This window comes from Penicillium cataractarum (assembly GCF_028827025.1).
Source record: "Penicillium cataractarum strain IBT 29864 chromosome Unknown utg000008l, whole genome shotgun sequence".
In the NCBI taxonomy this organism is placed as follows: Eukaryota; Fungi; Ascomycota; class Eurotiomycetes; order Eurotiales; family Aspergillaceae; genus Penicillium; species Penicillium cataractarum.
Window position 1 is genome coordinate 3,867,046 of NW_026622744.1, and position 26,465 is coordinate 3,893,510.

Consider the following 26,465-nt stretch of genomic DNA (forward strand, 5'->3'; position numbering starts at 1 on the left):
GTCAAGCATCAGGATCAAGCATCAGGGGGTCAAAGAGTAATAGTCAGAGTAAAAGATCTCCATATGTAAAAAACCAAGACCCCCCCCAAATCCCCATCAAAAACTTTTCCCCCTCTAGTAGAAACTCTCCACAATACTCTCCTTATTAACACCCGCACCGGTACCACCAGGCGCCATCTCACCGAGACGGAAAACGCTCTCCACAACACTCAGCTCGGTAGCCGTCGTGTCCAGACCCGTCACAGCCAGCCAGTCATTAACGACCATACCAGCGCCGACGACGGGCGAGCCGCGGTTCACGGAACCAGCGACGAGGGGAACCTGCAGGAGCGAGGAGAGCTCGTCCTGGTCGCGGATGGAGGTTTTCGGGTGCACGAGACCGCCTTGGTTGGAGAGTGCCATGTACGAGCCTGTCAGGACGTTGTCGGCGACTGTTTGGCGGAAGACTTCGACGCCGAGGACGTCGGCGATACTACACGCAAGACACGCCAGTCAGTATAAGTAAAAAAAAAAAAAAAATTTCTTCTTCCAAAGGACAACCAACCCTTTTCGAAAGAAAAGGGTTAAATCCAATCCTGGTAGTGGGTGCGGTGTCTTACATCTCCTCCGTCTCCCTCTCCAAATCAGGATGCACGAGGGCAACGTGATCGTTACAGCAAATGACATTCCCCAGCGCACTCAGTCTCTCCTCTATCCGCTGGATCTTGACCGCATCGGGGAGGGTATTCCGCAAATGCTGTAGCTCCTGGTCCGTAGTCGTTGTGGGCACTAGCAGACCGTTCTTGTTGCCGACTGTCAGACGGCCGACGATGCGGGTGCCGGCGATAGTAGCGTGGCAGATTGGGATGACGTCTTGGAGTTCGGATTCGAAGACGGAGTAGAAGTTCTCCGAGGCGCCGACTGCGACGATGGCATAGGAGTTTGTTAGGCGGGCGAAGACGCCGACTCTGGAGGGGAAAGGAAAAGTTAGAGGGTTGTTTCTTGGGGAGGGGTTGGAGGGGAAGGGAAGAAGAGGGGAAGGGAGGGGAGGGGTTGACAGGACAGGAGGAGAGGGGGGACGTACTCGTTTGAATTCTCGAATTGGGCGCGGACAGCCATGGTGTTGGGTTGTCCGGTGGTGATGGGGGAGGGTATCGTGTGAGAGGGAAAGGTGAGAGAAGAGTCGTAGGGAAAGAAAGTCGACGCAAAAAAGCTCGGATGCGGTGGAGACGGAAGGTGAGAAGAGAAAGTGAGCGGGTAGAAAGGGAAATACTAAGAACTTTTTAGTAGATTCGAGTTGCTTTTTTTTTAGTTGGAGATGAAGATGGAGGATTTATGATGGGAATATCTTATATTATAATCTCGAGCAAAACTAAACGCTTTCTATTTGATTGTGCTCTGTACAGCCTGAAGTTGGGATTTTGCAGAAAGCAAAAGCTCCAATCAGCGGGCCGTTTGGACTCGACTCCACCGGTGGAGTCCAAGATGAGTCGAGGGAAGAAGTACTCAATACTTGTATTTACCAGTATGTTACATACTAAAAGTATGTATCTGGTACATCGAGTCTATCACTGACTCATCCTGTCTCATGTTGACGGGCTGCATTAGAGTCATGATAGTATTGAGGCGCAGTAGTCTATTGATTATTATACGAAGTAGAAACTGATTATGGAAGACTGTGGATTACAGATTATGATTCTGGATTACTGAGCATCGCCACTGTCAATTTTCTGCCACTTAGTAGTAGTACCATATTAACACTGGCATATCAAACCTTAGCCACCATAGATCGACTAGTGCTATACTCTACTCTTTCTAGCTACGCCCCTATATGATACTACACCCCATCCACAAAGATACAAGTTTATTGTCTCCCCTTATACTCCAATCCATTCCTAAGCCCTTGTAAATCACAACAAACTACTATCCAATAGACACATCTATCATCTACACATACCAAGAAAAACATAGCAAATTACACATCTACAGATCTACAAAGAACCCAAACCAATCTCAAAACTGCAACTTGCAATGAAAAGAGACATCATATTAACGCCGTCGCTCAAACAATTGTAAACAGGGTATGAATCGTACACGGGTATGAAGATGGGAATCTAACAAAAAAAAGAAGAAGAAAACAAGGAACAAGAAAAGAAACAACAAGAAACAAAAACCAAAAACCAAACCAGCCCTGCCGCAGCGGGCAACGAACGGCGAGCGACAACGAAACCACGAACCACGAACCAAGGAAAATACTCATACATGGGCATTTCTGCCCAGCTCCATCACCGGAGCACAAACACAAACTTTTCTCCTCCACACAAAAACAACAACCTCACCTCAATACCGCCGTGGAGGTGGCGGAGGGAAGTACAAGGACGGTGGTCCCCCGTGGGGACCGGGGCCACCGTGAGACCCTGTACTTCCCGGACCATGACCGGGCCCGGGCTGCTGTCCACCCTGCTGGGGAGGACCCGGAGGCCAAGAAGGCAGCGGCAACCGGTGGAAATTCGACCCCGGCGGCGGTGGAAGCTGCGGGGGTCCGGTCATGGCGAAGGGGTCGGGCAGACCCATGCCCAAGGGCGACCGCGCGGGGAGAAGGCGACGCGGCTGCTGGGTTGGCGTTGGCCGCGGGAGAATGAAGGATCGCGGGTCCGTTGGGCCATGGGTCATGCCCGGAGGTGCAGGTTGTGCCACATTTACCCCCTGTGGCTGGGGAAGAAGGGCGCGGTGTCCTCCCGCCAGATGGGGATCAGGTCGCATCTGGGGGTAATGGGAGGATGAGGCCGCGGAGGGGTGAAGGTCCGAGAGCGCGGTCTCGGCCAAGACGGAGAGGGCCTTGGCGACGTCTGCGGCGCCGTCGTAACTGCGCGGGACGTCGGATTCTTCAGCCACGACGCGGGCTGCCTGGAGGAGGGACTCCACGGTCCGGTTGATGGAATCCGTGGATGCCTCGATGGAGGAGTCGAGGGCTTGCATTTGGGGGTTCAAGTCCTCCCCGAGACGGACTTTCATGACAAAGTCCTCCCATTCTTGCTCCCCTCGCTCCAGAGCAGCCGCACCGTCGGGCTCCCGAACTGCTTCGGCGAAGAAGCCACGCTCCACTTCTCGCAGGCCGGCTTTGCCAATGCGGAAGAGGTAGCGAGGCTCTTCAGCCTCGGCGTCCGATCCGTCCGTCTATAAATCAGATTTCATTAGTATTCAGTTCAAATGTGATATCACTTCTCAGCGGAATAGATCTCTAACTCACCTCTGTGTGCTCGTCATCTTCGGCAGCACGACGGCCCGCCACCAACTCCATGTACTTGCCTCGGGCAGCGTAGAACATCTCATCTTGGATGTTCTCGAGGCGTTCTTGGGTCCGCATCTCCACGATAGCCAGGTTCCCCAAGTAAACCCTCTCGGCAGCTTCCACTTTCAGATCATATTGATCGCGGCATCGGGTGAGTGCCTTGCGTTGGTACTCACCCAGCTCGCGCATCAACTGATCGTACTCGGGGCACTCCATGTGCGCGTTCTGGTCTCGCGCAATCTTCTGCATGGAGCGTTCTGCCAACACACTCAGAGCCAGCTGTTGTGCCTGGCCCACCTTCTTGAACAGTGCCGCCAACTCTTCAGCACGATCCTTAATCGGCTGTGTGGTGGGCACTGGAGAAGGCGTCCGGCGCCGGCTCTCGCTATCCCAGATCTCGTCTTCAATCCGCTTGCCACCACGACGGATGGCTGCTGCGGCTGACCAACGCCCACGTCCTCGACCACGGCCACCACGGCCGCGTACGCCTGCTCCACGGGTTGGAGCAAGGGCACCGCCACGGCTACCGGCACCACCACGACTACCTCGACCACGGGCACGTCCTCGTCCACGACCGCGACCTCGCCCACTATCAGTTGGGTCCTCAATAGAGGCCGCAACTGCGGAGTCGAGGTTCTCGGCGGAAGGGACTGCGCTGTCCTCTGGAGTGGACTCTTGCGCGGACTCGGCTGTGTTGCCATTGCCATTTTGAAGGGTGATGGCATGGATGGAGTCGGGGTCTTCGAGCTTGAGCTTCTTCGTGGCTGTGCCAGTCGGCTCGGGCATCTCGGCAGACTCGAACTCTTGCGGCTCGTCCTTCATTTCGGTGGACTTGCGCTTTCGGGAGAGTCGGGGTGAGAGTGAGGTGTGGGGGAGCAAGGCGTGAGGCTCGTCATAATTGTCCTGAGAGTCTTTCGGTGACGACTCTGATGATTCAGGTATGGCGACGGTCTCTGTAGATGCCTTGGGTTGGTCGGGATCTGTGGTGTGGTTGGAGAATGTGAGGGATAGCTTTTGAGTGGGAGGCTTGGGGGGGCTAAGGCGGAGGCGGAGTTTAGGAGTGTAGTCCACGTCGTCTTGGTCTGGCTGTTCAGGTGAGGAGCTGCCATCCTCAACCTCTGTTGCGTCGGCATCCGCATCGACATCGACATCGTCGTCGGCATCAGCTTCAGCATCGGCATCGACGCCATCAGCCAACTTGCTGGGAGTGGCTTCTTCAGTGGCCATCTCTTCCGAGGGCTTGAGACGAGCAGACTGGCGAGTGGTACGGGAGGATTCAGGAACTGCCATGGCGCGCTTGGAGCGGCGAGTACGAGGGGTCTCGGGGTTCTGCGAGCCCATAGGAGTGCCGGCTGGCGCGGTAAAGGCGTCGGCCTGATCCGAGGAAGTTGCATTGGTGGAAGAGGATCCTAGACCCAACTTCCGGAGGGAGGGCAACTTGAACTTGAGAATGTGGGAGCGCTTGGGCGACTCCCCTTGGTCATCGACACGACCAGCGTTGGTCGAGCGGCCAGGAAGGATGCGGTTGGCCCAGTGATTGGCCCAGCGACCTCTGCCACGGCCGCGGCCACGAGCACGGGGTGCTTGTACAGTAGCTAAAAGATGAATTAGTAAATGAATAAAAGAAGAGCGAGTAGTTGGGGACTAGAGTGAGAAGCAATGTAAAATAAAAAAAAATCAAAACAAAAGTAAACACGTCGAGATAAACGTGTCGAGGTAGAACTGGGTTGGAACTGAATACCATCGTGATGAAACCGGACTGGGGGAGGGGATGGTTCACTTACTGGGTGGATTGCGTGAAGATCGCGTCGCAGGGCTGGCATTAGCCGCAGCGGCGCCTCGCTTTCCTCGTCTGCCCACCATCGCGAGGGTCTTGAAGGGAGAGTTAGTCAAAACTGTTGAGTTGAAGAGGGTTTTTTCGTTGGATGATGTAGACAAGGATGAGAAGGAGGGTAGTGTAGTGAGAGAGGATGGTCAAAGGATGACAGGAGGGAGTTGGATTGGGGGGGGAAGAAAAAAGAAAATGGGGAAAGGTCAGAATCCGGGGGATTGAGAGTTGGAGGAAAACAAGCTGAGGAGAGATGGGAGAAAGGAAGAAAGAAAAAAGAGAAGGAAGAGGATTGAGGATGTTGATGAAGCAGGACTTGTGTCGACGAGGTGAGATGGACGACACGCGACGAGATTATCACTTGGATGCTCGTGGATGGGAAGAGGGTGTATGGAGAAGGAGAGTGAGGGAGAGACAAGTGCAGAGTAAAGAAGTAGATGGATGAAGGAGTGTAGAGAGCAGGGAGGGGGAGGTTGGATTAAAGATGGGGAGGATCTTTTATAAGATGGAGCAGGAAGCATGAAGCATGAAGCATGAAGGAAGCATAGCCAGCCCCGGTGGCTACAGAACGATCCACAGTACTTGGCTCGGACCCCAGGGGTGACGGGAATTGACCCGGGGGGGGGGGATGAAGAGATGGAGGAGAATGGAGAAGAACACGGGTAGAGGGAGAGAGAAAAAAAAGAAGTTGTAACTTACCAGGGGTGGAAGGGGAATGGGATTGTCGAGGATGAAGAAAGTGAAGGAAAGGAACCAAAGTGCTTGGAAGTCGCGGGAGAGGATCTACTCTCGCCGGGTCCAAGAGTCCGGACCAGTGAGAGTTCACTGGCCAGTTGACCGTCGTCGGAGGATTCTGACTGGAACTCGAGGAGCTCGGGATTGATGGAATGGAGATGGGAGAGTAGTAAATCGAGAAGAGATGGGAGATGGAAAAAAAAAAAAGATCAGAAGTGTTGAGAGTTGACGAGAAGAGTTGAAGAGAAGATCAACTGGAGGAGATGGTTGATGAGGATCTGGTCTACGAAGGGGAGAAAAAGCGATCCGAGTTGGATTTCCCGCGCGTTTATAACCGTCATGGGCCTTGCTAGTCAGCCATCTCAGCTGGAGGCAGCATTAGAGTCCTAGGCAAGAAAACAAACAATAACATTCCAAGGCTACACTTTCTATTCAAACATTATCTTAATTTTCAACTTCATTGCCTACTCTTAAATCTTCCCTCCAGGCGCTTACTGTATCTACCTTGCCAGCGTCTGCCTCGAAAAAAAAAATAAACGGCCCGACCCACTTTGGGGGAATACCGAACGCGGCCATTTTCTGCATTCCTAGTCCCCGGCTTAGGTCAAGCTATACAGGAGTGATCTGGGGGAATATCAATCTGTAATACTGTAAATACTCGAGTATTAGTATTCTCTTCTTGGATTGATCGCGTGGCAAGAACTCGTATGCCAATCCAGCGGCTATCCCTTTCTCGGCACTCGCAATTTAGATTACGGAGATGGAGGAAATTACAGGGATAGTCTGTAGACTCAGTACTGGTGGAATAATATGATAGATAGGAAGCGGTATTCACAATTGATTATTTTTGTGCAGTAGAAGAGATAACTATCCAGACTACTCCATCTACTAAGGCATCGCTATGATGGTCTCTCCGCTACATGCTACTTGGCATATTCACGTCCAGGGGAAAAAAAGGTAACGATCAATTGCATCACTCCATTCCAATTGCATTTACTCCTGTACAAAGACTCAAACGAACAAGATCCAACCCATTTATACATCAATCATCAATCCCATATCCATCCAAATCACAATCATATCCCATATCGCAAAATACCAACAAGACAAGTTAAAGAAAACGCGCAAGACAGACCAAAAGAGAAAGAAAAGAACGCAAATAGCTCAATCAAATCAAACCATACTCTCAACCTCAATCTCCATCCTATACAGGTGTAATCACCTCTCCTCAGGCAACTCATTCAAATCCCCCCTCTTCTCATACTGCGTAATACTCCTCCTCACATACCCCGCCCGACCCATCCCCATCCACATCCCAGCACCGGGCGAATCTTCCTTCCGCAGGTGTCTCAATTCCCGCGCAGACCGCATCCGCGTCAACGTCTTTTGGGTAATTGTCTGGCCCGCGGACGGGGATGCTTTCACCGTGCTACCAGGTAGTGGCGTGGGACTCGGGCAGGGACTCGTGGAGCGGAAGAGGGGGTGGATGTTTTGTTCGCGGGGTGGGAATGTGGGTGAGGGGAGTGGGGGGAGGGGGTAGAGATGTAGATGCGAATCCGTGTGCTTGGACTTGGGAGTGATTGGGGGCGTAGAATGCGTATGTCTCCGGGAGAGTTAGTGATGATGCTGATGGGGAGTCCAGGGCGAAGGTTGAGGATGTTGGGGATGGTTGGACCAGGCTATCGAGGGAGAGTTGGATGTTTGCTTCGCGGCGGAGACTGGGCATGCTTCTGAAACTGGAGCCGCGGAGGAGGAGGGGGCGGGTGTCGCGGTCTGCGAAGGGGTCGTTTTGGGGTTGCGTTGGTGATTGTGGTTGCATTTGTGTCTGTGACTGTGTGGGCATGTGCTCTGCTGTTGGCGAGGGCGAAGGCGAAGGCGAAGAGAGTGTGGATGATGAACTCGTATCAAAGGACTCGTGCTTTGTACGTGTTCTCTCGACGCAGAGGGTACCGCCCGAGAAACGGTGGGAACGACGGGGATACTTGCGTAGGGAAGAGCGTCTCGTATCGAATTGTTGAAGCTCTGGGTATGGATCACAGAGTGTTCGTGCTGGCGAGCGGACTGGTTCCGGGCTCTCGGAGAGCGTTTTGAGTTCCTGTGCGTAGGAGCGTGGCCAATCTTGGCATGGTTTGCGCTGGGCTAGAGTCACCAGGATGAAGCCGTAGTAGAGGCTTTGAGTAAGGATAGAAAGAGCCCAGAAGATGGACCGGGCAATGAAAATGTTTCCTTGGTGGACTGAGTGGTATAGATCGTTCGAGGCGATTGTCCCAGCGACGGAGACGGTGCTGGTGAGGAGATATACTCCGGTGAAGTAGAAGATGCCGAGTTTCCATGTCGACCAGGGGATGTCACTGCGGACATCTTTGTGGATGAGAAGGCTGAGAACTAGCAGGGTGATGCTCGTCAAGATGCTGATGAGGACTGGAGCTAGTCCGGTTGTCGTAGTATGTGAGGGTAATGATTGCAGTTCGGCGTAGGCAAGGCCGTTGAGGATTGTGACGATGATTGCAGATAGAACTGCAGCTCCAGCGAGGGAGTATACAAGCATTGCAGAAGACATGATGAAGGAATGAATGGGGTAGTACTGTAGATATAGAAAAGAACGTGGTAGCGTGCAGAACAGGATGATCCAGAATCAGAAAGATAATCAGATAACAAAGTATAAAGAATGATTGTCACCGAGATATTGGCTCAGTAACCTGATTCTGGCCTGCACGACGGCCTTGGAAAGAATGTGTCCACGTTGGGTGGATGGGAAGAGTTCTGAAAGACCGGAGGGTCAGAGAACTAGAGAGAACACTTTGTCGTTGTCCAGGAGAAACTTCACCCCCTGCAGGACGAGGGCAATGGCTCATATTTATGATATTGACGACTGCAGTTCGCGTGGAGCGGGACGGGGCGAAAGCATCGTCGAAAGCGTGGCGTCAAAGTATATCGAGCATATCCCGATGCACACTTCTGCAAGTCCGGTCCAACCTGTCATTTCTCGGGAGACGAGGATCTGACCCATCTACCCGGCATGTTGGTTAGAGTCTGCGGGGAGGATACTGGGTGGGATAGTACTAGACTACTACTAGTAGAGTGACTAGGGTAGTGTCGTTTAGTGGATGCTACTCTAATTACATTTCTGGTACCGAATTGATATATCGCAATCAGTCTTGTTATACATCGCCACCGTCTTGGAAATCCTCCGAGCCTATGGGATATCACTACCCCAGACTTGACAGGGCCAAACCAGGTGATTGGGAAATTTTCTTTTCCATAGTTCGGTCAATCCAACCCGCTAGCTCCCGTACTATCTATATGATCCATCCAGCGGCTTTCCCGACGGTCTGCTGGGTTCATCAAAGCGGATTGCCCCTCCCGATCTCCGATGCGGCTGAATGTGAGCTGTCACTCGACACTCACCACAATCTTCCGGGCTTCCCCCTGAAAGAAGAGTCGGTCTAGAGATATCGTTGGTCAGCGTGAATCATATCAATTACTGGGGTTATGGATCTATTGAAGTGAACAGAGTTGCGGCCCGGGGGATTGGCTCCGATAGGCTCGATCAGTCGATCAGTTCTTGTATACTGACCAGGTCCCTGGGAAGGTATACAATGGGCTTGACCCCGTCGATCGACGATCGAGAAGGACAATTGAGTTCGGGTTTTACTTGCATGATCCTGGAGAAAGGATCAGACTTGCCATAATATTTTCCTGCATGATTTGTCAATTCAGACTTTTGTTCAGGGTTTATGTGGGTTGATTCCTCATAAGCGAGACCTTGTTGACATGGATGGTGGGAATCGCGGCCAGACCAGCATACCTGATTCTGCCGGTTTTATTTTTCTAGCCATCAAGAGAGTCGCGATCTTAAACCAAATTGATTTCATCTTTTTGCTCATATTTTATTTCTGTCAATATCTCCCACGTATTCTTTTTTCATTTCACTACTCTGCTTATATGGTTAATGGCCAATTTCACTGAGAAAGGGAAACTGGCCTGGAATCGATGGCATTCATAAGAAAGCGGCTTTGTAGACGGTCTGTTCTATTGGTATGCGATTACTAAGAATGTGCCGTACCGTAATTTCCCACTCTAGATGGTGGAGACTGTCTGTGCTCGACGCAACCGAGAAGAGCTTTGAGATTTGGAATATCAACCTTGGCATCAATCGAGACAGCAATTGAGAAGCTGCATTTCATGCTCAGCCACAGGGCTGTGTCACTTTATGAGCTTCGAACTGTGGCTTGTCTCTGGTTTGGCCCCGAGGTTTACCATTGCCAACGGGGTGCCCGTCACGAGTCCAGACGCACAGGCAAGATCAGGACAGTCCTGACAGGCTGACAGTCATGACAGATCATGTAAGTTAGTTAGGACGTATTTATCTCATCTTAATCTCCAAGCTTTCCCATGTTGTCCAACTCTATAGTTCTCCATAACTATGCAATTCCCCGTGACCCAAAGGTGGGGCGGTGAAGCCATTCCCGCCTCAGGCACCACCTCGGGCATTGGCCCTCATCGTCACTTCTTTGCGCCCCTCTCAACTTCTTTCGACCTTCGACTCTTGATCATCGACTTTGACCATCTTGTTCCAACCCCCCTCTCCTCAAGACCATCTTTGATCCCGGTCTCTCTCTTATCCACCCTCCCCATCCTAGTCTCTACCCTCCACATCTCCTGGTGCCGCCAAAATGAAGCTTACCTTCAAGGTCCGTCCCTTCCAGCCCGCCATCTAGGCATCCTACCCGCCATGAACGTGCTGACAGCAGTTTCTTCTTCGTCGTACAGGATCTCAAGCAAGAGAAGTTCGTGATCGATGTCGAGCCCTCCGAAACCGTATGTTCCAACTTTTACTTTCGATGCTCTTGCAATGTTCTTACTCGACGCCACCTGGTGCGGGGCTGACCTGGCTTTTCTTTTTTGCGACTGTTATAGGTCCGACAGGTTAAGGAGAAGATTTCTCAAGAAAAGCCCGATTATGGCGCGGAACGGATGAAGGTTATCTACTCTGGTATGTGATTTTGGATGTCCGAAGAGGCTGCTGGGTTGCGGAGGCGTGAGGAGGTACTGCTCGTTTGCCTCGCAGTCTCTGTCTACCCAGGAACAGCTCGATTTTCCAAGTACATCTCCGCTAATTATTTTTTTTATCTATTTACAGGCAAGATTCTGCAAGATGACAAGACTGTCGAGTTCTACAACATTCAAGAGAAGGATTTCCTAGTCTGCTTGCCCGCCAAGGTACGAAAAAGAAATACTGGCTTCCCTCCACCAAGCAAATTTCCCAAGGAGGACGTTGTCTTCTTCAACATTTCCCTTCTTTCATACTAACCCATCTCAAAAGCAACCCAAGGCTGCCCCCTCCTCCGCTGCTTCTTCGGTTCCCTCAACCCCCGCTGCCAGAGCTCCCGTTGCTACGCCCGCTGCTCCCGCTCCTGCTGCCCCCGCTCCCGCCACTCGTTCCACGCCCGCCGTACCGGCCACCCCATCCCCAACTGGCGGTGCTACCACACAAGCAACCGATGCGGCTGCCTTTGGTGATCCCTCTGCCCTGGCCATGGGCGGTGCCGCCGAGGGTGCCATGCAGCAGATGGAAGCTATGGGATTCGAGAGACCCATGGTAGAGCGGGCCATGCGCGCCGCTTTCTTCAACCCTGACCGTGCTATCGAATATCTCTTGACCGTAAGCTACTTTCCCGGACACCCCCAGATACTTCCCATTCTAACGATGTATTCTCACTCCAGGGTATCCCCGAGAGCGCCCAACGTGAACAGCAGCAGCAGCAACAACAACAACAGCAGGAGCAGACCGAGATCCATGCCGAGTCTCCCGCCGCCGGTGCCCTTGGTGGAGAGGAGCCCTTCAATATGTTCGAGGCTGCTGCTCAGGCTGGCGAGGGCGGTGGTCGCGGTGCTCGTTCTGGAGGTGCCGGTGCGGCTGGTGGTGACGCAAACTTGGATTTCCTTCGCAGCAACCCCCACTTCCAGCAGCTCCGTCAACTGGTTCAGCAGCAACCCCAGATGCTCGAGCCTATCCTGCAACAGGTTGCCGCTGGTAACCCTCAGATTGCTCAGATCATTGGGCAAAACTCTGAACAGTTCCTTCAGTTGCTTGCCGAGGACCTTGGTGAGGATGACGAGGCTCTGCCTCCTGGCACCCAGGCGATTTCGGTTACGGAGGAGGAGCGCGATGCTATTGAGCGTGTATGTTTGGACTATAATATTTGTCTTGGATGTACATTTGACTGACTTCTTTCTCTACAGCTGTGCCGTCTGGGCTTCCCTCGGGATTCCGTCATCCAGGCCTACTTTGCCTGCGACAAGAACGAGGAGCTGGCCGCCAACTTCCTGTTTGACCAGCCGGATGATGACGAGGAGTAAACGTGGCCGGTTCTCTCTCGATGTTTTTCTTCTCCTTTTCTTACGTTCTGATGAATACCAATCATGCTACTGTCGATCATCCAGTATTTGGCAGAAATGTCCCACACAACTCTCCAGTTCCCCCCCCCCTTTCCCTTCATCTTCCCCTTCTTGAACTCATCTCGGTGAAGTGGCTGAGATCTTGCGGCACTCACCCGAGTTGAATCCAGCTTGCTGAGTCCGCGAAGTTCTGCAGTTCTATACCCTGACCAGTTCAAGCGTGGACTCTTGCTTCTCTTTCTCTCTTCACCTTCTCCTCCTCCCGAAACAACTTGTCATGTACTTACTTAATGGGCAAAATGGGACGTTTTCGCTGAATTAGTGAGCTTGGTAGACGGTATGAGAGTAGATGTAGATCAGAATTACCGTGGTCTTCACATTATCCACTTATAGCTGCAACAAATGGGAATATGGAGATTTGACTGTATCTAGTATCGGTATCCCGGTTATTCAAGCTAGCGTCAATCCGCCACCCGCCGTCCAGCTGGTGCAGTCATGCGAATCAAGTCCCGTGCGCTGACCACCCCCTGTTTACTGTACCCGGGATCTCGGGACGTAGGTAACTTAGTTCCAGTGACCATTTCTAAAAGGGAGAAGTACACGTATACATTCTACATTCTTAGTTTTACGAACTGATAAAGGTTAACCTTCGAGGCTTTTAATAATACCTGTCTGTCAGAGTAGTCGTGTGGATTATCGGAGGCTGTAGGTGGAAGTAGCCTATGAATACTGGAACATCTGCTAAGTATGTACGGTTATTAAAAGGGGTTATGGTATAGATAATATTTTTTTCTCTTCATGCTGGCTAGACGCGTACTATCTTCATAGAATATTGAGCAATAGGTATTAGATACGACCTGCCTTGTATAAATTATGTCAAGGGCTTAAACTAAACCATTGCCACTCCACACGTCGGTTATCCAGAAACAAAGAAATCAGTATCTAGCTCCCTCTCCGTGAGATGGTGATGGCCAGCTTGAACCCTCCACGAGATTGTCAGGTTTCTGAAGCAAAGTGGCAGTTTTCATGATCATGAGGTCCAGTCTTAGTATCAAGCTTGATTCTCGGCGGACAACAACGGTTCATGCACCCTTTTCACGTGCTTCCCAACGCTGGACCTTGGCGAGCACCGGTAAACGTGCTGTCGGGGAATGTTCATCCAGAAGTTATTCTCGTCATGGCATTTTGCCACGAGCACGGTGTAGATAGATGGCTCTCCTAGTATCTGTGATGGATCTGTCCACCGAATTCTGTATCAGGAAGCAGATTCAGAGGTCTTCTGGATATGACCGTTCTACGAAGGAATTAGTCATTGTTAAACAAGAATACCACAGCTGAATGGGGGTTAAAGTAGATACTTACCAGACTCCATGTTTGAAAAAAAAAAAAGAAACACGAATAACACTCAGTCTTTCAAGACTAGGCTTTTCCTCGACGAACCAGTGACAAAAAGAGAGATACCGAGTACGAGTTCATCAACTGATTTTGGTCAACGGAGCTCGCAAGGCCAGACTGCGATATGGATTACGACTTCGATCCATAGACGGACAGGATGCTGTACATGGAGGAAGCTATGCCCACAACTCCACGGTTTGAATTATTCGGTGTCCCAGAAGTCCTCGCATGCCGATCCAGAGACTCCCGAATCACCCCGCCTTTTTTGTGAAGACGGTGAAGAGTAAGGTGGATCTGCGTGGTTCCTATCCCCCATGACCACGAGGGAAGATAGTTATCCTTCTTTTCGATTGCTTTTGAAGTCGTGAGTTGACTCTGCTTCTTGGGTATGCTGGAGGGGTGGGAACAGTGTGTATATAAGTACGGAGAACGTGGTTAATGAGGCAAACTAGTCTTAGTGAGCCTTGTATAAAGGAGGACAGTGAGCTGCCATGGAGGTATGATATAGAAATATGAAGGTATAATGGAGAAGAGAAGCTTGAAGGAACGAGATACTGGCAGTGAGAGGGTATATATGAAGGAGCATCAAACGGGATCTAGTTTGAAGGATCTGTTGTTCTTGTGTTTGTTGTAGGGTTACCTCTTGTCGGGATATCCCCATTATACCTACCCACAACGAGGTACATGAACTGCTCCCTAACTATGGCCGAGAGAATTGTCAGTTAGAACTTGGAGAAGGTTACGACCTTCATTAGATATAGCAGGTGGATGCTGTCATAGTTGTAACCTTGTTATAGCATAACAAACCCTATTCTCTGCCTTCCGTAGAATAGTACCTACTTAAAGACTCCTAGATAAACCGGGATATACGGGGAGTATGTACTCGGTGTCGATGCCAATCAATATCACGCGTCCTCGTTGCGACAGGCTTGGAGTGGATCATTGGATGCCCCACTCCCCCACTTGATCAGTCGTACAGTACAGTACAGTACATACAGTAGGTATGTACTCTACTATTTTATATTGATTGGAAGGCGTGTTATTGATTAACTATTGGGTTAAAATTGGCAGAGTCATACAATTTCGGAATGTATTTGTAGAAAAGGACAGCTTATCCGAGTCGCGCAGCGTCAATAACAGTGTAGTATATCTCGGGGTATAATAGTGACAGAGAAGGTCATAGAGAAAGTGCATCACACCCAACGAACGAATCTCAAGTACTTGACAAGAGAATCCCAGTGTCTGCTAATTTTATTATACGATAGTCATATCTCACAATCCCCGACCCAACCCAACCAGTCCAACCCCAACCCCAATCCCCAACCATGACCATGACCATGACCCGACCAACCACCCAATGTAAGTAACAAAGAGAAAAAAGCTGTAAGAACAGAAGGATATATGGTGTATCTCAAAGGAAAACGCCCCTTATTTGCAAGCCCGCCGCACAGACCAAACACCCAACCCACGCCGCCCAATCACCCGCGTCAGCGTCGGGACGATCCCGTCATCGCCAAAGTCCAGATCATCCAGATTCAGATGCTTGCGGTACGTCCAGAGACGGTACAGTTGGAGATCTGGTGTTCGTGGCATCCCCGTCGCGGCGTACTCGTCCAGGAAGGTCGCTGATGTCGGCGCGACGAGGTAGACTGGTGATACGGTGCCGCAGCGTGGAACGGATTGGTCTAGTCGCTGGATCAGGTCTACGCCTGGGATACCCATTAGGTCGAAGGTGGTGATCGCGGACGTGGAGCTGTTATCTGCGCCGAGGAGCCATTGTGGTGGGGAGTAGGTTTTCCACCAGAAGACTGATGCGTCTGGGTTTGTTTTTATGCCTTGTGCGACGGTGTTGGTTGCGACTATGTTGCGCATGGCGAGTTGGGCGGGGACGATGCCGCCTTGATGGTAGACGCCCATTAGGAAGCCCATTATAGCGTTGAAGATGATCCATGCAGCCAGGAAGATGCGGGAGCGGTGCACGCGGATACAGCTGAGGAGTAGGGGCACACAGGGGATTAGGAAGCGTGGTTCTTGGTGGGGGAAGATGGAGAGGAGGAGAGTTGCGGAGAGGGCGGAGATGGCGCGCGCATTGCGGAGCCAGGTGGGTATTTGTAGGGTGCGGAAGAGGGAGACGATCATGACGATGTAGACTGGGCCGAGGAGTTGGAGGAGGTTTGCCGTGAAGTGTTGGTGGTGTGGGTGGAGGCCGTGGGTGGCTAGGTTGGTGGTGTCACTGTTGTAGAGAAGGTTGTTTAATGGGGTGATGATTGGGTTGCGGATGGCGGAGAGGAAGGTCGATGAGGGTCGGTAGAAGAGGGTGTCTGCGTAGATTGCTATTGAGGAGAAGAGAGCGCCGAAGCCGATGATTGCTACTAGAGAGCTTGGTCTTGTTTGTGGGTTAGTATGATTTGTATAGTTTGGGGGTGGGCGGGGAGTAGATCGAAGACACTTACTTGCGCTGAAAGTATGGCAACAATTGTAGACCTGGGATGAGAAGGAAAGCAGGGAAGGTAATTCGATTAAAGACACCGGCCACTGCGATGAACGAGAGAACAGCGTAGGAGAAGAAGGACGAGCGTTGCTGCCGACACCAGTTAGTTAAGTGCCCACCACGAATACACACCACTAGTAGTGATCTTCCCCACAGGCGCCAAACGGCACGAACCTTGTTCTCGAGTATGCGCCGAATCAAAACCAAGCCCCAGGCTACCAGTAGTGTTTCCAGAGAGTTGGAAAAGGTGTGCGTCTGATATGTCCAGGTGACGTACGACGAGGCCACCAGGACAACCGTCGCACGGCGGTGGCGCGGGGATGGCACCAGTTCATAGATCGCCCAGTCCTCCAGCACAAAGCTCAGCATGAACATTCCTCCTCGTAAGGCATAGTATACTAGTTGTGGTGGTGGGTTGCCAGTGCCGTATTCCGTGTAGAACCAGTGCAACAGGCTCATGGGAACCTCGTAGGTGGGCCATAGTGGGAAGACGCTGCGGATGGGGTGGTCGACGGTGAATTCCCAAGGGAGTTTGGAAGGGTAGCCAAAGATGCGGCCTAGCAGAGATAATCTGATTAGTTATTTGATAGAAATAGTATAATGACCATCAAGCTGGACGAAGTTGTGGCATGTTTTGTTGGGAGTAGGGAGATGGCGGGACCGGGCGCATCGCAAGATCCGCGACAGCCGGTCGCAAATAATTTTCAGCGGTGCGATGGAATTCCTCGAGTGTCGCAAGGGATGAATGGTGCTAGAGAATAAGGGAAATCCCATCTTTGGACTGTCAACATACCGGCATAGACCTCTGGACCCTGGAAGTTCTCATCGGGATGTAGATAGCTTGGCGAGAGCGCAAAGTAAACACGGATGAGTAGTAAGAGTAGATAGGTTCGTCTCCACATGATTCAGGGGCGGGACATGCTGCAGAAGGAGCAGCGGGAGAACAAAAAGGATGAAGTCTAGAAAAGGATAGGAAAGTGGAAGGGAAAGAATTAGGCTCTTGGAGGGGGGGATTTTTCAAAAGAAAGGGAAAATGTAAGAAAAGACGCGTTGAAGTTGACGATGATATCACTGGCGCGATCTGGCGGCAGAATATTGGGAGACGGACAAGGCTAGTTGTTCACTAACTCCCATAGGTCCAGCTGAAAGTGGTTATGGTTTTACTCCCTTTATTATAAGTCTAGTGGGAGATAGTTTGGTTTAAAATTATGACTCGAGCTAGACCACTAAGACTTGGCTGTACTGTGTACCTCCTGTCCTAATATGTTAGGCGATCTATCGGATTTGGGTGTGATAGTTCAGAAATGCACTAGTTGAAAGATGTAAACCACTGGCTATCGACTCTATTAGGTATAGGCTCTGTTCTTTAGGATTCGGAGGTGTTCTCTATGGCCGAATTAAACCTAAAACTATATTTCTATGACCAGGACAAAGATGATGATTACTTCTAGCCCCCAGCTAAAGGTAGTAGTATACTAGGACCCCTAGATTCCTCGATTAGGCATAATCAAAGGGCCCATACAAAGGATGCTTCATACTGCCTATTTAGATTTCACTACAAACAACCTCTAAGAATCATATCGAAGACCGTAGAACTTTACCGTCTTCACCCTTCACACTTGAACAGCTAATCCTAAATCGAACATTTACTCATCGTTCACTTAATCCAGGCACCCGTCGCCAAAGCAAGACTGTGGGGGCTGCAGAGCCGCCGGACTGACTAAACCGCCGAACCTCACCTCCTCTTAAGCCTCCCCGCCTCATCTTCCCATCTCCCATTCTCTTCTCTCCCACTTCTGCCCCTCAACTCCGTGTTCTCTCGAAATAGGTGAGTATCTCCTTCATATTGCCCTGCTTTTATTTTCCTTCGACTACTCGATCTCGCGCGTCTCCCCGGTTCTCGCCACCAACCATGCCTCAATCTAACCACTCTTCACTCCCTCTTAGGTTGCGCCTTTCCGATTTCTCTCCTACCCACATATACCCGTCACTCAAAATGTCCTCCCAAATCACCCTTACCAGCAGCGACGGCGTTGATGTCTCTGTCGGTAAGTCAAGTCAAGAGCGCGAGGGCACTCTTCGCCCCGCGCCACGCCTAACCCCGCAGTCACTGACCAGGAAAAACAGACCGTGTCGTCGCCGAGCGCTCCGTTCTGATCAAGAACATGCTGGAGGATCTTGGTGACTCTGGCGAGGCCATCCCCATCCCCAACGTCAGTATTTCCTCTGCCGCGTCCATTTTACCGGATAGTGCATTTGTGGAAGACTTAACGCTGACCATCACACTGTAGGTCAATGAGGCCGTTCTCAAGAAGGTCATCGAGTGGTGTGAGCACCACAAGAACGACCCCCAGAGCGCCACCGATGACGATGATAACCGCCGCAAGACCACCGACATTGATGAGTGGGACCAGAAGTTCATGCAGGTTGACCAGGAGATGCTGTTCGAGATCATCCTGGTAAGTTGACAGCATACGTTCCTCAGCGGGACATGCTCCGTGGATCATTTTTAGTTTTCCATTCCGAGTTCTGACTAATGCGATTCATAGGCTGCCAACTACCTCGACATCAAGGCTCTCCTTGATGTTGGCTGCAAGACCGTCGCCAACATGATCAAGGGCAAGTCCCCCGAGGAGATCCGCAAGACGTTCAACATCCAGAATGACTTCACCCCCGAGGAGGAAGACCAGATCCGCCGTGAGAACGAGTGGGCCGAGGAGTAAGTTACACCCAGTGTTTCATTGAGCGTCGCATTGCTTTGTTCGAGTCTTTTGCTAATCAAGCCCCCTCTACAGTCGCTAAAATAGTTCCCCCTTCGTATTTACGACTTGCTTTTACGTCTCCTACACCCTTGCAACGCCCTGATATTTCTCTTTGCCGGAAAATCATCGATGATACACACACCCCGCCCCATCGGACCACGTCTAGTTTGACCGGTTACACAACGGGGAATCCCCCGGGGCATTGAAATACCTTAACCAGGTCCTGGGCTAGATAGAGGACCTTGGTCATTCGGGTTGCTCCCCCCGTTTGTTTTCTTTGTTCCTTACACATTGCTCCGAGATGGCGTTCTTAGTTTGCTTGTTTCTTGTACCGCGTGTACTTGAATTTTGGGACTGGGTTAGGCTGAATGAATTCCTTTCTCTTTCCTCGAGATTGTTCACAAAAATGCTTCGGATTTCTACTTGCTAGAGTTGAATCTTGACTTGGCTTAAGACAGACAGGATGAACTAGAGTATGCTCAGAATAAGAGTATAAGTAGACCACTCTCTACTGCTTCAACATCGGTATGATTGGAATAGTCCGCTTCGACTGTGTAGACGCGTCTCGCTGCACTGGGTACCTGTACTTAGTCAAACCCGACACGTTATATACAGTGAAATGCGGATATTTTTGAGAACCTGCTGAGGTCGATTTATTCAGCGAAGCAGAATTATGTCAGATTACTAACTATTGGGCTTACAATAACTCCCAAGTCTAAATGCAAAACTACACCTAGAGTGTGTGAGGATATAATTGCTTATTATTTGTATGAGCGATTGCTCGTTCTGGAAACTGGCCGAAATAGGTAAAGTAGAGGCGCATGATATGGAAGCCTAAGGCTGCAAAGCCGGAAACGGTTTCCGCCGCTTTTTGCGAGTTAGGTCTTGTTGACGAATTTCATGATGCTGACATAATCACAAATAATCCCCGGTAGACCAGTGCCTTTCGAAATAAACAAAAGTTGTAAGAAGTACTCGAGCTGATAAATGGTCTCAATAATTAATTATCAATTGATCTACAAGATTCCCAAATCGGTTAGGAATCTGATGGATGAGTGGTGAAAAGTCCGTCGCGCAAGCAGGCTCAGCCCGTCAAGATATATACTATATATACTCCACACCACACCATGTCCATATAAACCCTATCCAAGTGGAAATCTCTCCTTACAACACCGAAACATCCAGACTGCCCTGGGCAATATATAGAATTAAAAATTTTCCCTCAACGAGACAACCTTTGGATAGGGGTATACGTAGGGGTACAATGCAAGAAGTCAAGAAGTCACCTGATAGTGCGGCTAGGCCAACACTTTCACCAACTGATGCCCCGCGTTTACGATACTATGGCATTTCGGGCTCTTGCCTTGAAGGCTCTGTGTGACCACGGTCATGGAGCCTCGAGTATCATTTGGTGGCTCAAACTCAGGTTTCCAGGTTGGAGTTAACCATGGGTCTATCCTGGTCGAAGCTCTAGGTAGCTGATGCACCCGTCCTGTCGAATGAATATGCACTGAATGCGAAACAGATCCGTTGAGCGAGCTCTCCGGTGTACCTGAGGCTGAATATGGTTCCTACAAAGACCAGTACGAAGATGAATGTCTTCCAGGCACGAGGACCGCTCTACTCGATGAAGTTACAACCTGGGCTCGTTCTCCACACGGCAAATGCATCTTCTGGTTGAATGGGATGGCTGGGACTGGAAAATCAACTATTTCCCGCACCGTGGCTGCGATATTCAAGAACAGTAACTTGCTTGGTGCAAGTTTCTTCTTTAAATGGGGTGAAGCTGATCGGGGGAATGCGATCAAGTTCTTTCCCTCTCTTACCAAGCAATTGATGCTTAGGTATCCGGAGTTGGGAGATCGGATCCGATCAGCGATGAAGGTAAATCCTGGTATTACGTCCAAGTCTTTGAGTGAGCAGTTTGATAAACTGCTATACCAACCACTTCGAGGTTTGGCGCCGCAGAGGCCGGAACTTTCCACTGCAGTTGTTGTGATTGATGCCCTGGACGAGTGTGGGAATGAGCAGGATGTTCAGACTATATTGCGCTGTCTGCCTTTGTTGCGAGATGCAAGCAATCTGAACATACGAATTTTCGTCACGAGTAGGCCCGAGTTACCTATTCGCCAGGCCTTTTCAGAAATATCAGATCGAAGTTTTCAGGATTTTGTCCTGCATGAAATGATCTCCAAGGACTCAACTGGACAGGATATTGCATTATTTCTGAAGGACCAATTCACAAAGATCAGGGCCTCGCGACGCCTACCTCTGTCTTGGCCTCGGGAGGAAGATCTTCAAACGCTCGTCACTATGTCAGTCCCGTTGTTCATTTCTGCGGCCACACTATGCCGATTCATCGGTGATAATAAGTGGCAGCCAACGGTACGTCTTGCCGAAGTCCTCAATAATCAAGAAAAGTACGCCATGAAAATGGAAAATACATACCTGCCCATCTTGGAGCGACTTCTCGCTGGTCAAGATGAGGAGGACTCGGAGAGGCTTTTGCATGAATTCCAGGATATCATTGGAACTATCGTCCTCCTAGTTGAACCTCTTCCTGTCAAAACTCTCGCTGAGCTACTTGATATTCCAGCGGATGTCATCAGCAACCGGCTAGAGTCCTTCTCGTCTGTTCTCCATGTGCTAGATGATCAAGACCTGCCAGTGAGAATCATGCATCTATCCTTCCGAGATTTTCTGATACGCTCCAAAACGAAATTCCGCGTGGATACCCCACATCGACATCGGCGAATATTCCTCCAGTGTATAGATATCATGCGCAAGAAACTCAGGAAAAGCCTCTGCGGTTTGGGCAGCGATAGTACAGTGAAACCCAAATGTCACCACCCCCAAGCTTCACGACAGAACATACCACTGGAAGTACGATATGCCTGTAACCACTGGGTGTACCATTTGGGGCAGAGCGAGGACCCCACAGCCGAGATAAACAATGTCCTTTCATTTCTAACGGAGAACTTCTTTCACTGGGTCGAAGCATTGGACTTGGTCCGTGAACGGATTACACGGCTGGTCGAACTAAGTGGATTATTGGTTATGCTGGGTGTAAGGAATTCTGAAACATTCGCTTGAGAGGATACATGCTGATGATAAAAAGGGTAATACTGAGGATGAGTTGTCGATTTTCCTAAAGGAGGCCAGACTTTTCGCGAGGAGGAGATATAGGTTGGATATTGATTTGGTGTTTAAGCCTTGTCTTTGCAGGATAGGTGTCTGTGACTTGGAAATGCTCCAACGTGGACCTTCCGATTTGATTATTCAAGCTTCCAGAACGGAAAATAGAGATGGTGTGCGGAGTCACGACATATCAGATGGAATTAAGAGCACGAGTTAGGTTCCAGACCACTCCAAGCAGGTACACCTGGTCAAACGTCGATTTTCATATCTCATTGCTCAGACCTGTGTCATTTTATAGAGATAAATTGGCAGAGATTTGGTATCCCATCGCAGCTCGAGGTGTCAAGATTATCGTCTACACTGTTTAAGACCAGAGCCATTTGCGGGAATCTGCATGATAATTGACTGTGCACGTAGCCCGATAGCCGGGGAATATCGACGAAGGAAGATAGAATACTCATACAAGGTCGACATCAGATCTCGTGGGAATTGAGACATCACAGACAATTAGTAGCCTAGAATGGAGAAGTCAAGAAGTCATAACAGGCAGATAATGTGCATTGCCCTCGATATCGAGCTCGGAGGACTCGTTGAGTGGCATGGATTATATGCTAGCCAGCCTTGATGATCACTTTCCCAGACCTACATCCAAACCAGTTCTACATCTCTAGTGCGATGGGTCCACTCGAGTATCCAAGCCTGACCATTGACCCCGTGTACAGGCATCGATCAAGGTAAGCGCTGGAATGCATCCCACACCCCAAATCATTCGTGATATCAGCTCCATCCTACGAGAGCGAACCCCACCTACGCCACAGACACGACCAGAGCAAGAACACCATTGCAAGACAAAAGGGACGTCAATTCAATTCCATCAGATTTTTGTAGGTAGGAAATAAAAAACCTCCCCACCATCTCAACCACCGAGCCGCGAAGAAGAAAATTCCCCCTCAGCCCCACCTAGTAACCACCCATCACACATAAGAGTTTTAAAAATTCATCAAAAGCATTTCACGCAACCGTCGTCGAAAAAAAATTGGACAAGACTCGGGGTAGGTCGTTATTCCCATTCGGAAAACAGGGGGTCGGGAAAAAGAAAACGATATCGAGTGCGACACGAACGTATTGTAGACAAATCACGCTCGTGTCGGTCGAGGGATTGAATCCGAGTTGGACGGAGAGTTGCGGGCTTGAACGTAGTTTCTGGTATTAAACTAGCGCGTTCAAGATTGTCGGATAAGGTGGTTGGTGGGGGTGGGTGGTATTGCGTCGTTAGGATATCGAAACACACAACATCGTTGGTCCGGGATTGGGATCGTGTAGGAGGACCGGGTGGGTGCTGTCCGGGACGAGTTTAGATGCCCAGACGGGTCTTGCGCCAGTGTCGCCGCTTAGCGTTGTATCTGTTTGAGGGTGGGTTGTCAGTTATTTTGGTTGTTTCAAGTGTGTGGTGCGAAATTTCGATCGGGCTTGGGTGCGAATTTGTGCGGGTATCTTGTCGATTCTTTTTTTTGCGGGATGGCTCGGGGTATCATGTGTGTTTTTGATTGCAGAGGGCGCAATTTACCTGATGGTGTTGCCGGTGCGCAGACGAATCCACTGAGGGATGGGGCGGTTCTGACGCTGAGCTTTGGCAAGCTTTTGCTTGGTGCGGAAAGTCTTGTGGCTCTGTATGTTGGAAAAATGAAGGGTTAGTTGCCGGTTCAAAAATTCTGGACGACGAGAATATGGGCGAGAGGGCCGAGAGATAGCACTGGGATAGGTTCGAGGGTCATAGTGGTGAATACTGACCGGCATCTTGAAGGCTTGGTCGCGACGGCGAGCTGGTTTGATGGGAGAAGATGTCGTCGTTCGGGAGGCGGATGATTTGTGTGCGGCAGGGCTTGGCTTCGCTTCGGTTCGGTCAGGTGATGTGTTGGCAGTGGGGCCTGAGGCATGGTTTTGGGAGATTTGTTGATGCCTCAGGCATAAAAGATATTAAGGCACCAAGGCCACAACTACAGTACAGAAACTAATCATTGATTGCTTTGTTATGGATGGCAGCTTGCCACTGGCAAGTAAACCCTGGTCCTTCATAGCAATCCATACAACGACATCCATGCTTGTCGAGTAGAAAGTTATTGATTGACCGTATTTGTGGCAAACGAAGTCATCTGCTGCCTGGATATCGCACGAGTCACCTCGTCATGACCATGTGGCCAGAAAGCGATCCGTGCTTCTGAATCTGTGAGCAAGAATAAGGTTCACAACGGACAGATCATGATCATTGTTGACGTCGAGGATGGCGGCTCTTACTGTAAGCACGTACATAGAATACGTATCGGGAGTGATGAGCCATACATAATTGCATTACTGTTGAGCCTTGCGGAGATGATAGACACGCAACTCCTGGAAACTAAAACATACCTCTGCCTGAGGCTTCCACAAGGTGACTAGATTCCAATCCTCCTCTTGCCCAATTTGGAGACCGCCACCTCGAGCTTGCGAAATTGAACGTTGCTAGTATTCCCACAGTGGATCTATGGTGGCCTAGAGATACGCTCTGACATGCATCATGGAACCCAGGCGACCATGTTAATTCTGCTGGGTATGCTGCATAAGCATAACAGATGGATTGCAGACGAGTTATCTGGTCTCATAAAATCACAGGGATTCCTTCGTATCAACGGGAGATGTAGGAACCGCCCACACTACACCGTATAGAGTATGTAATTCTTAAGTTTTCACAATTTCTGTATATCGCAGCGCTTTCCCAAACCGGTATAGAGTGCGGCCCATAAAAAAGGAGAATGAGATTATCAGACACCAAAGAAAGGAGTCAAGGAGTCAACCCTGGTTCGTCGGTTCGTTTAGTAGACGATCGGTATCCGGGTATAAAATTTCGCCGACTCCCGACCGGACGAAATGGACGGACCAGGAGTGGACGTCGCCCGATCGTCCTCCCCTGACTGGCGGATCGCCTCAACGTGTACACGGTGATGTCGGTGGATTACTCGCTTGAAGATTGAAGATCGAGTCAGGCAGCGATCGGGATATTTTCTATGGGGTTGGCGTTGGAATAGTCGTGGAATAGTCCCTGTAGCGGAGTCGAGTATACGCAAGAACCGCAAGGCAGAAAAGCTCGGGGTCGGGTTTTGGAGAAACGGAGATGGAGTCGGAGGATCGAAAATTAGATTTTATCAAAACGACAGTATAATTACTGTAACTAGTAACTCCTGAGTCGCAGTAATTACTCCTAGGCATCCTCGCTGATGGATCCGGCCGCGTCAAAATGAGTCAGGGCCCCAGGTCCACTTATGGAAGCTTCGTATTCGGCTCACGCATGTTCCGGGGTTGCTGGTAGTGTCGCATTTGGATGCATGCAATGCATTCGCTGCGTCATGGGCCTGTCATTACGAGTGGTTTTGGGTTTATGGAAGAATGAGGGATGAGAGGTGATATTAATAGAGATATTCGGGTTCTATCATGCCCGTAGTGCTCATGGATGACTATAGAGAAGATATGGAGATTGCTTCAGGCCGAAAGTCCATGATCGGGATGTTCTATTTCCCGAAGGAATTGATCGGGGAGGGTCCGACAAATTAGGCCACCTTGTATTCTTTGTGATACCCTGGTTTAGACTCTGCAGGATGTATTTACATACTCCGACCGGAGGATGCTGCAGTAGTGGCGGCTCGGGATTGTGCTGACGAGGCTACGATAAGATGGTAGAATTATGCTTAGATGTGTATGGATGACGGGAATTGTGGGTTAGAATGAAATGTAGGATCAGAAAGCATCTTGTATCTCGCACAGTACTCCATACTGTAGAAGAAGCTATTCAGAAACTCAGGAGTAGACATGTAAGTACAGTATATTCTGATTTCCCCCACCTTCGGAAGGAAGTATAAGCAAATCAGCCGACCAGTTAGAATGCCAGAATATTATGAGCACTACTGTACATAATCTTCCGTATCGCTTGCAGGGCCTCGTGCACAAGGTTTTGCCGGAGACTCCAGACTCCGGCCCACTTTTGCCAACTCGGTCTCCATTCTTGAAACCCGATTTTTGGCTGATTTATGTGTTAGAAAATCTAGACGTTTCCTGATTTTAGTTAGCGAGCCCAACTAGACTGAGTACGGACTACGCTGTGGTCATTGCTAGAACAATAAGAATCATCTGCCTGGTGCTGTCGCCTTATTAAATACATTCTTATTCGCCCGCTCGTTTCATCCGTTTCTTTTTTCTTGATCTTCGACAATCACCTTCATAGATTATCGCCTCACTCTCTTTCCTCGACAGCTTTCGATAGCTCGTCCTCAACTCTTTCCTATTAATTCATCACCACCCTGTTAATCCTGCCATTTCTTCAACTTTCTCTTTTCTCTTCCCTTTTCCTACGACCTACGCATATCTCTCATTTCCATACTCCCCCGCTCGCGCGACAATACTGAGCCAAGCTCC

General features: G+C 50.1%; 8 protein-coding genes across 8 annotated transcripts; 3 read left to right on the forward strand and 5 right to left on the reverse strand.

Moving 5' to 3' along the window:
- Positions 1 to 114: 114 nt before the first annotated feature.
- On the reverse strand, positions 115 to 1,098 carry N7496_010479 (translation initiation factor 6; the record flags this gene model as incomplete). The annotated part of the gene is made up of 3 exons (XM_056703392.1): positions 115 to 472; positions 600 to 947; positions 1,064 to 1,098. 3 exons carry the CDS (start codon positions 1,096 to 1,098, stop codon positions 115 to 117), a joined length of 741 nt encoding a protein of 246 aa, XP_056552392.1.
- Positions 1,099 to 2,319: 1,221 nt separating this feature from the next.
- On the reverse strand, positions 2,320 to 5,134 carry N7496_010480 (uncharacterized protein; the record flags this gene model as incomplete). Its single annotated transcript, XM_056703393.1, has 3 exons — positions 2,320 to 3,156; positions 3,230 to 4,866; positions 5,056 to 5,134. The coding sequence occupies 3 exons, from the start codon at positions 5,132 to 5,134 to the stop codon at positions 2,320 to 2,322; spliced, it is 2,553 nt and encodes an 850-aa protein (XP_056552393.1).
- A 2,129-nt stretch (positions 5,135 to 7,263) lies between these two features.
- Positions 7,264 to 8,394, reverse strand: N7496_010481 (uncharacterized protein; the record flags this gene model as incomplete). The annotated part of the gene is made up of 1 exon (XM_056703394.1): positions 7,264 to 8,394. The coding sequence occupies one exon, from the start codon at positions 8,392 to 8,394 to the stop codon at positions 7,264 to 7,266; it is 1,131 nt and encodes a 376-aa protein (XP_056552394.1).
- A 2,116-nt stretch (positions 8,395 to 10,510) lies between these two features.
- N7496_010482 (putative UV excision repair protein (RadW)) lies at positions 10,511 to 12,197 on the forward strand (the record flags this gene model as incomplete). Its single annotated transcript, XM_056703395.1, has 7 exons — positions 10,511 to 10,528; positions 10,608 to 10,655; positions 10,755 to 10,830; positions 10,978 to 11,057; positions 11,161 to 11,499; positions 11,562 to 12,020; positions 12,081 to 12,197. The coding sequence occupies 7 exons, from the start codon at positions 10,511 to 10,513 to the stop codon at positions 12,195 to 12,197; spliced, it is 1,137 nt and encodes a 378-aa protein (XP_056552395.1).
- A 2,862-nt stretch (positions 12,198 to 15,059) lies between these two features.
- smp3 (glycosylphosphatidylinositol-alpha 1,2 mannosyltransferase smp3) lies at positions 15,060 to 17,024 on the reverse strand (the record flags this gene model as incomplete). The annotated part of the gene is made up of 4 exons (XM_056703396.1): positions 15,060 to 16,017; positions 16,085 to 16,212; positions 16,297 to 16,679; positions 16,916 to 17,024. 4 exons carry the CDS (start codon positions 17,022 to 17,024, stop codon positions 15,060 to 15,062), a joined length of 1,578 nt encoding a protein of 525 aa, XP_056552396.1.
- Positions 17,025 to 18,118: 1,094 nt separating this feature from the next.
- On the forward strand, positions 18,119 to 18,845 carry skpA (SCF ubiquitin ligase subunit skpA; the record flags this gene model as incomplete). The annotated part of the gene is made up of 4 exons (XM_056703397.1): positions 18,119 to 18,170; positions 18,250 to 18,335; positions 18,414 to 18,581; positions 18,672 to 18,845. The coding sequence occupies 4 exons, from the start codon at positions 18,119 to 18,121 to the stop codon at positions 18,843 to 18,845; spliced, it is 480 nt and encodes a 159-aa protein (XP_056552397.1).
- A 1,428-nt stretch (positions 18,846 to 20,273) lies between these two features.
- On the forward strand, positions 20,274 to 21,977 carry N7496_010485 (uncharacterized protein; the record flags this gene model as incomplete). The annotated part of the gene is made up of 2 exons (XM_056703398.1): positions 20,274 to 20,358; positions 20,410 to 21,977. 2 exons carry the CDS (start codon positions 20,274 to 20,276, stop codon positions 21,975 to 21,977), a joined length of 1,653 nt encoding a protein of 550 aa, XP_056552398.1.
- A 1,334-nt stretch (positions 21,978 to 23,311) lies between these two features.
- Positions 23,312 to 23,819, reverse strand: N7496_010486 (60S ribosomal eL39 domain-containing protein; the record flags this gene model as incomplete). Its single annotated transcript, XM_056703399.1, has 2 exons — positions 23,312 to 23,425; positions 23,590 to 23,819. 2 exons carry the CDS (start codon positions 23,817 to 23,819, stop codon positions 23,377 to 23,379), a joined length of 279 nt encoding a protein of 92 aa, XP_056552399.1. The 3' UTR covers positions 23,312 to 23,376.
- Positions 23,820 to 26,465: the final 2,646 nt, after the last annotated feature.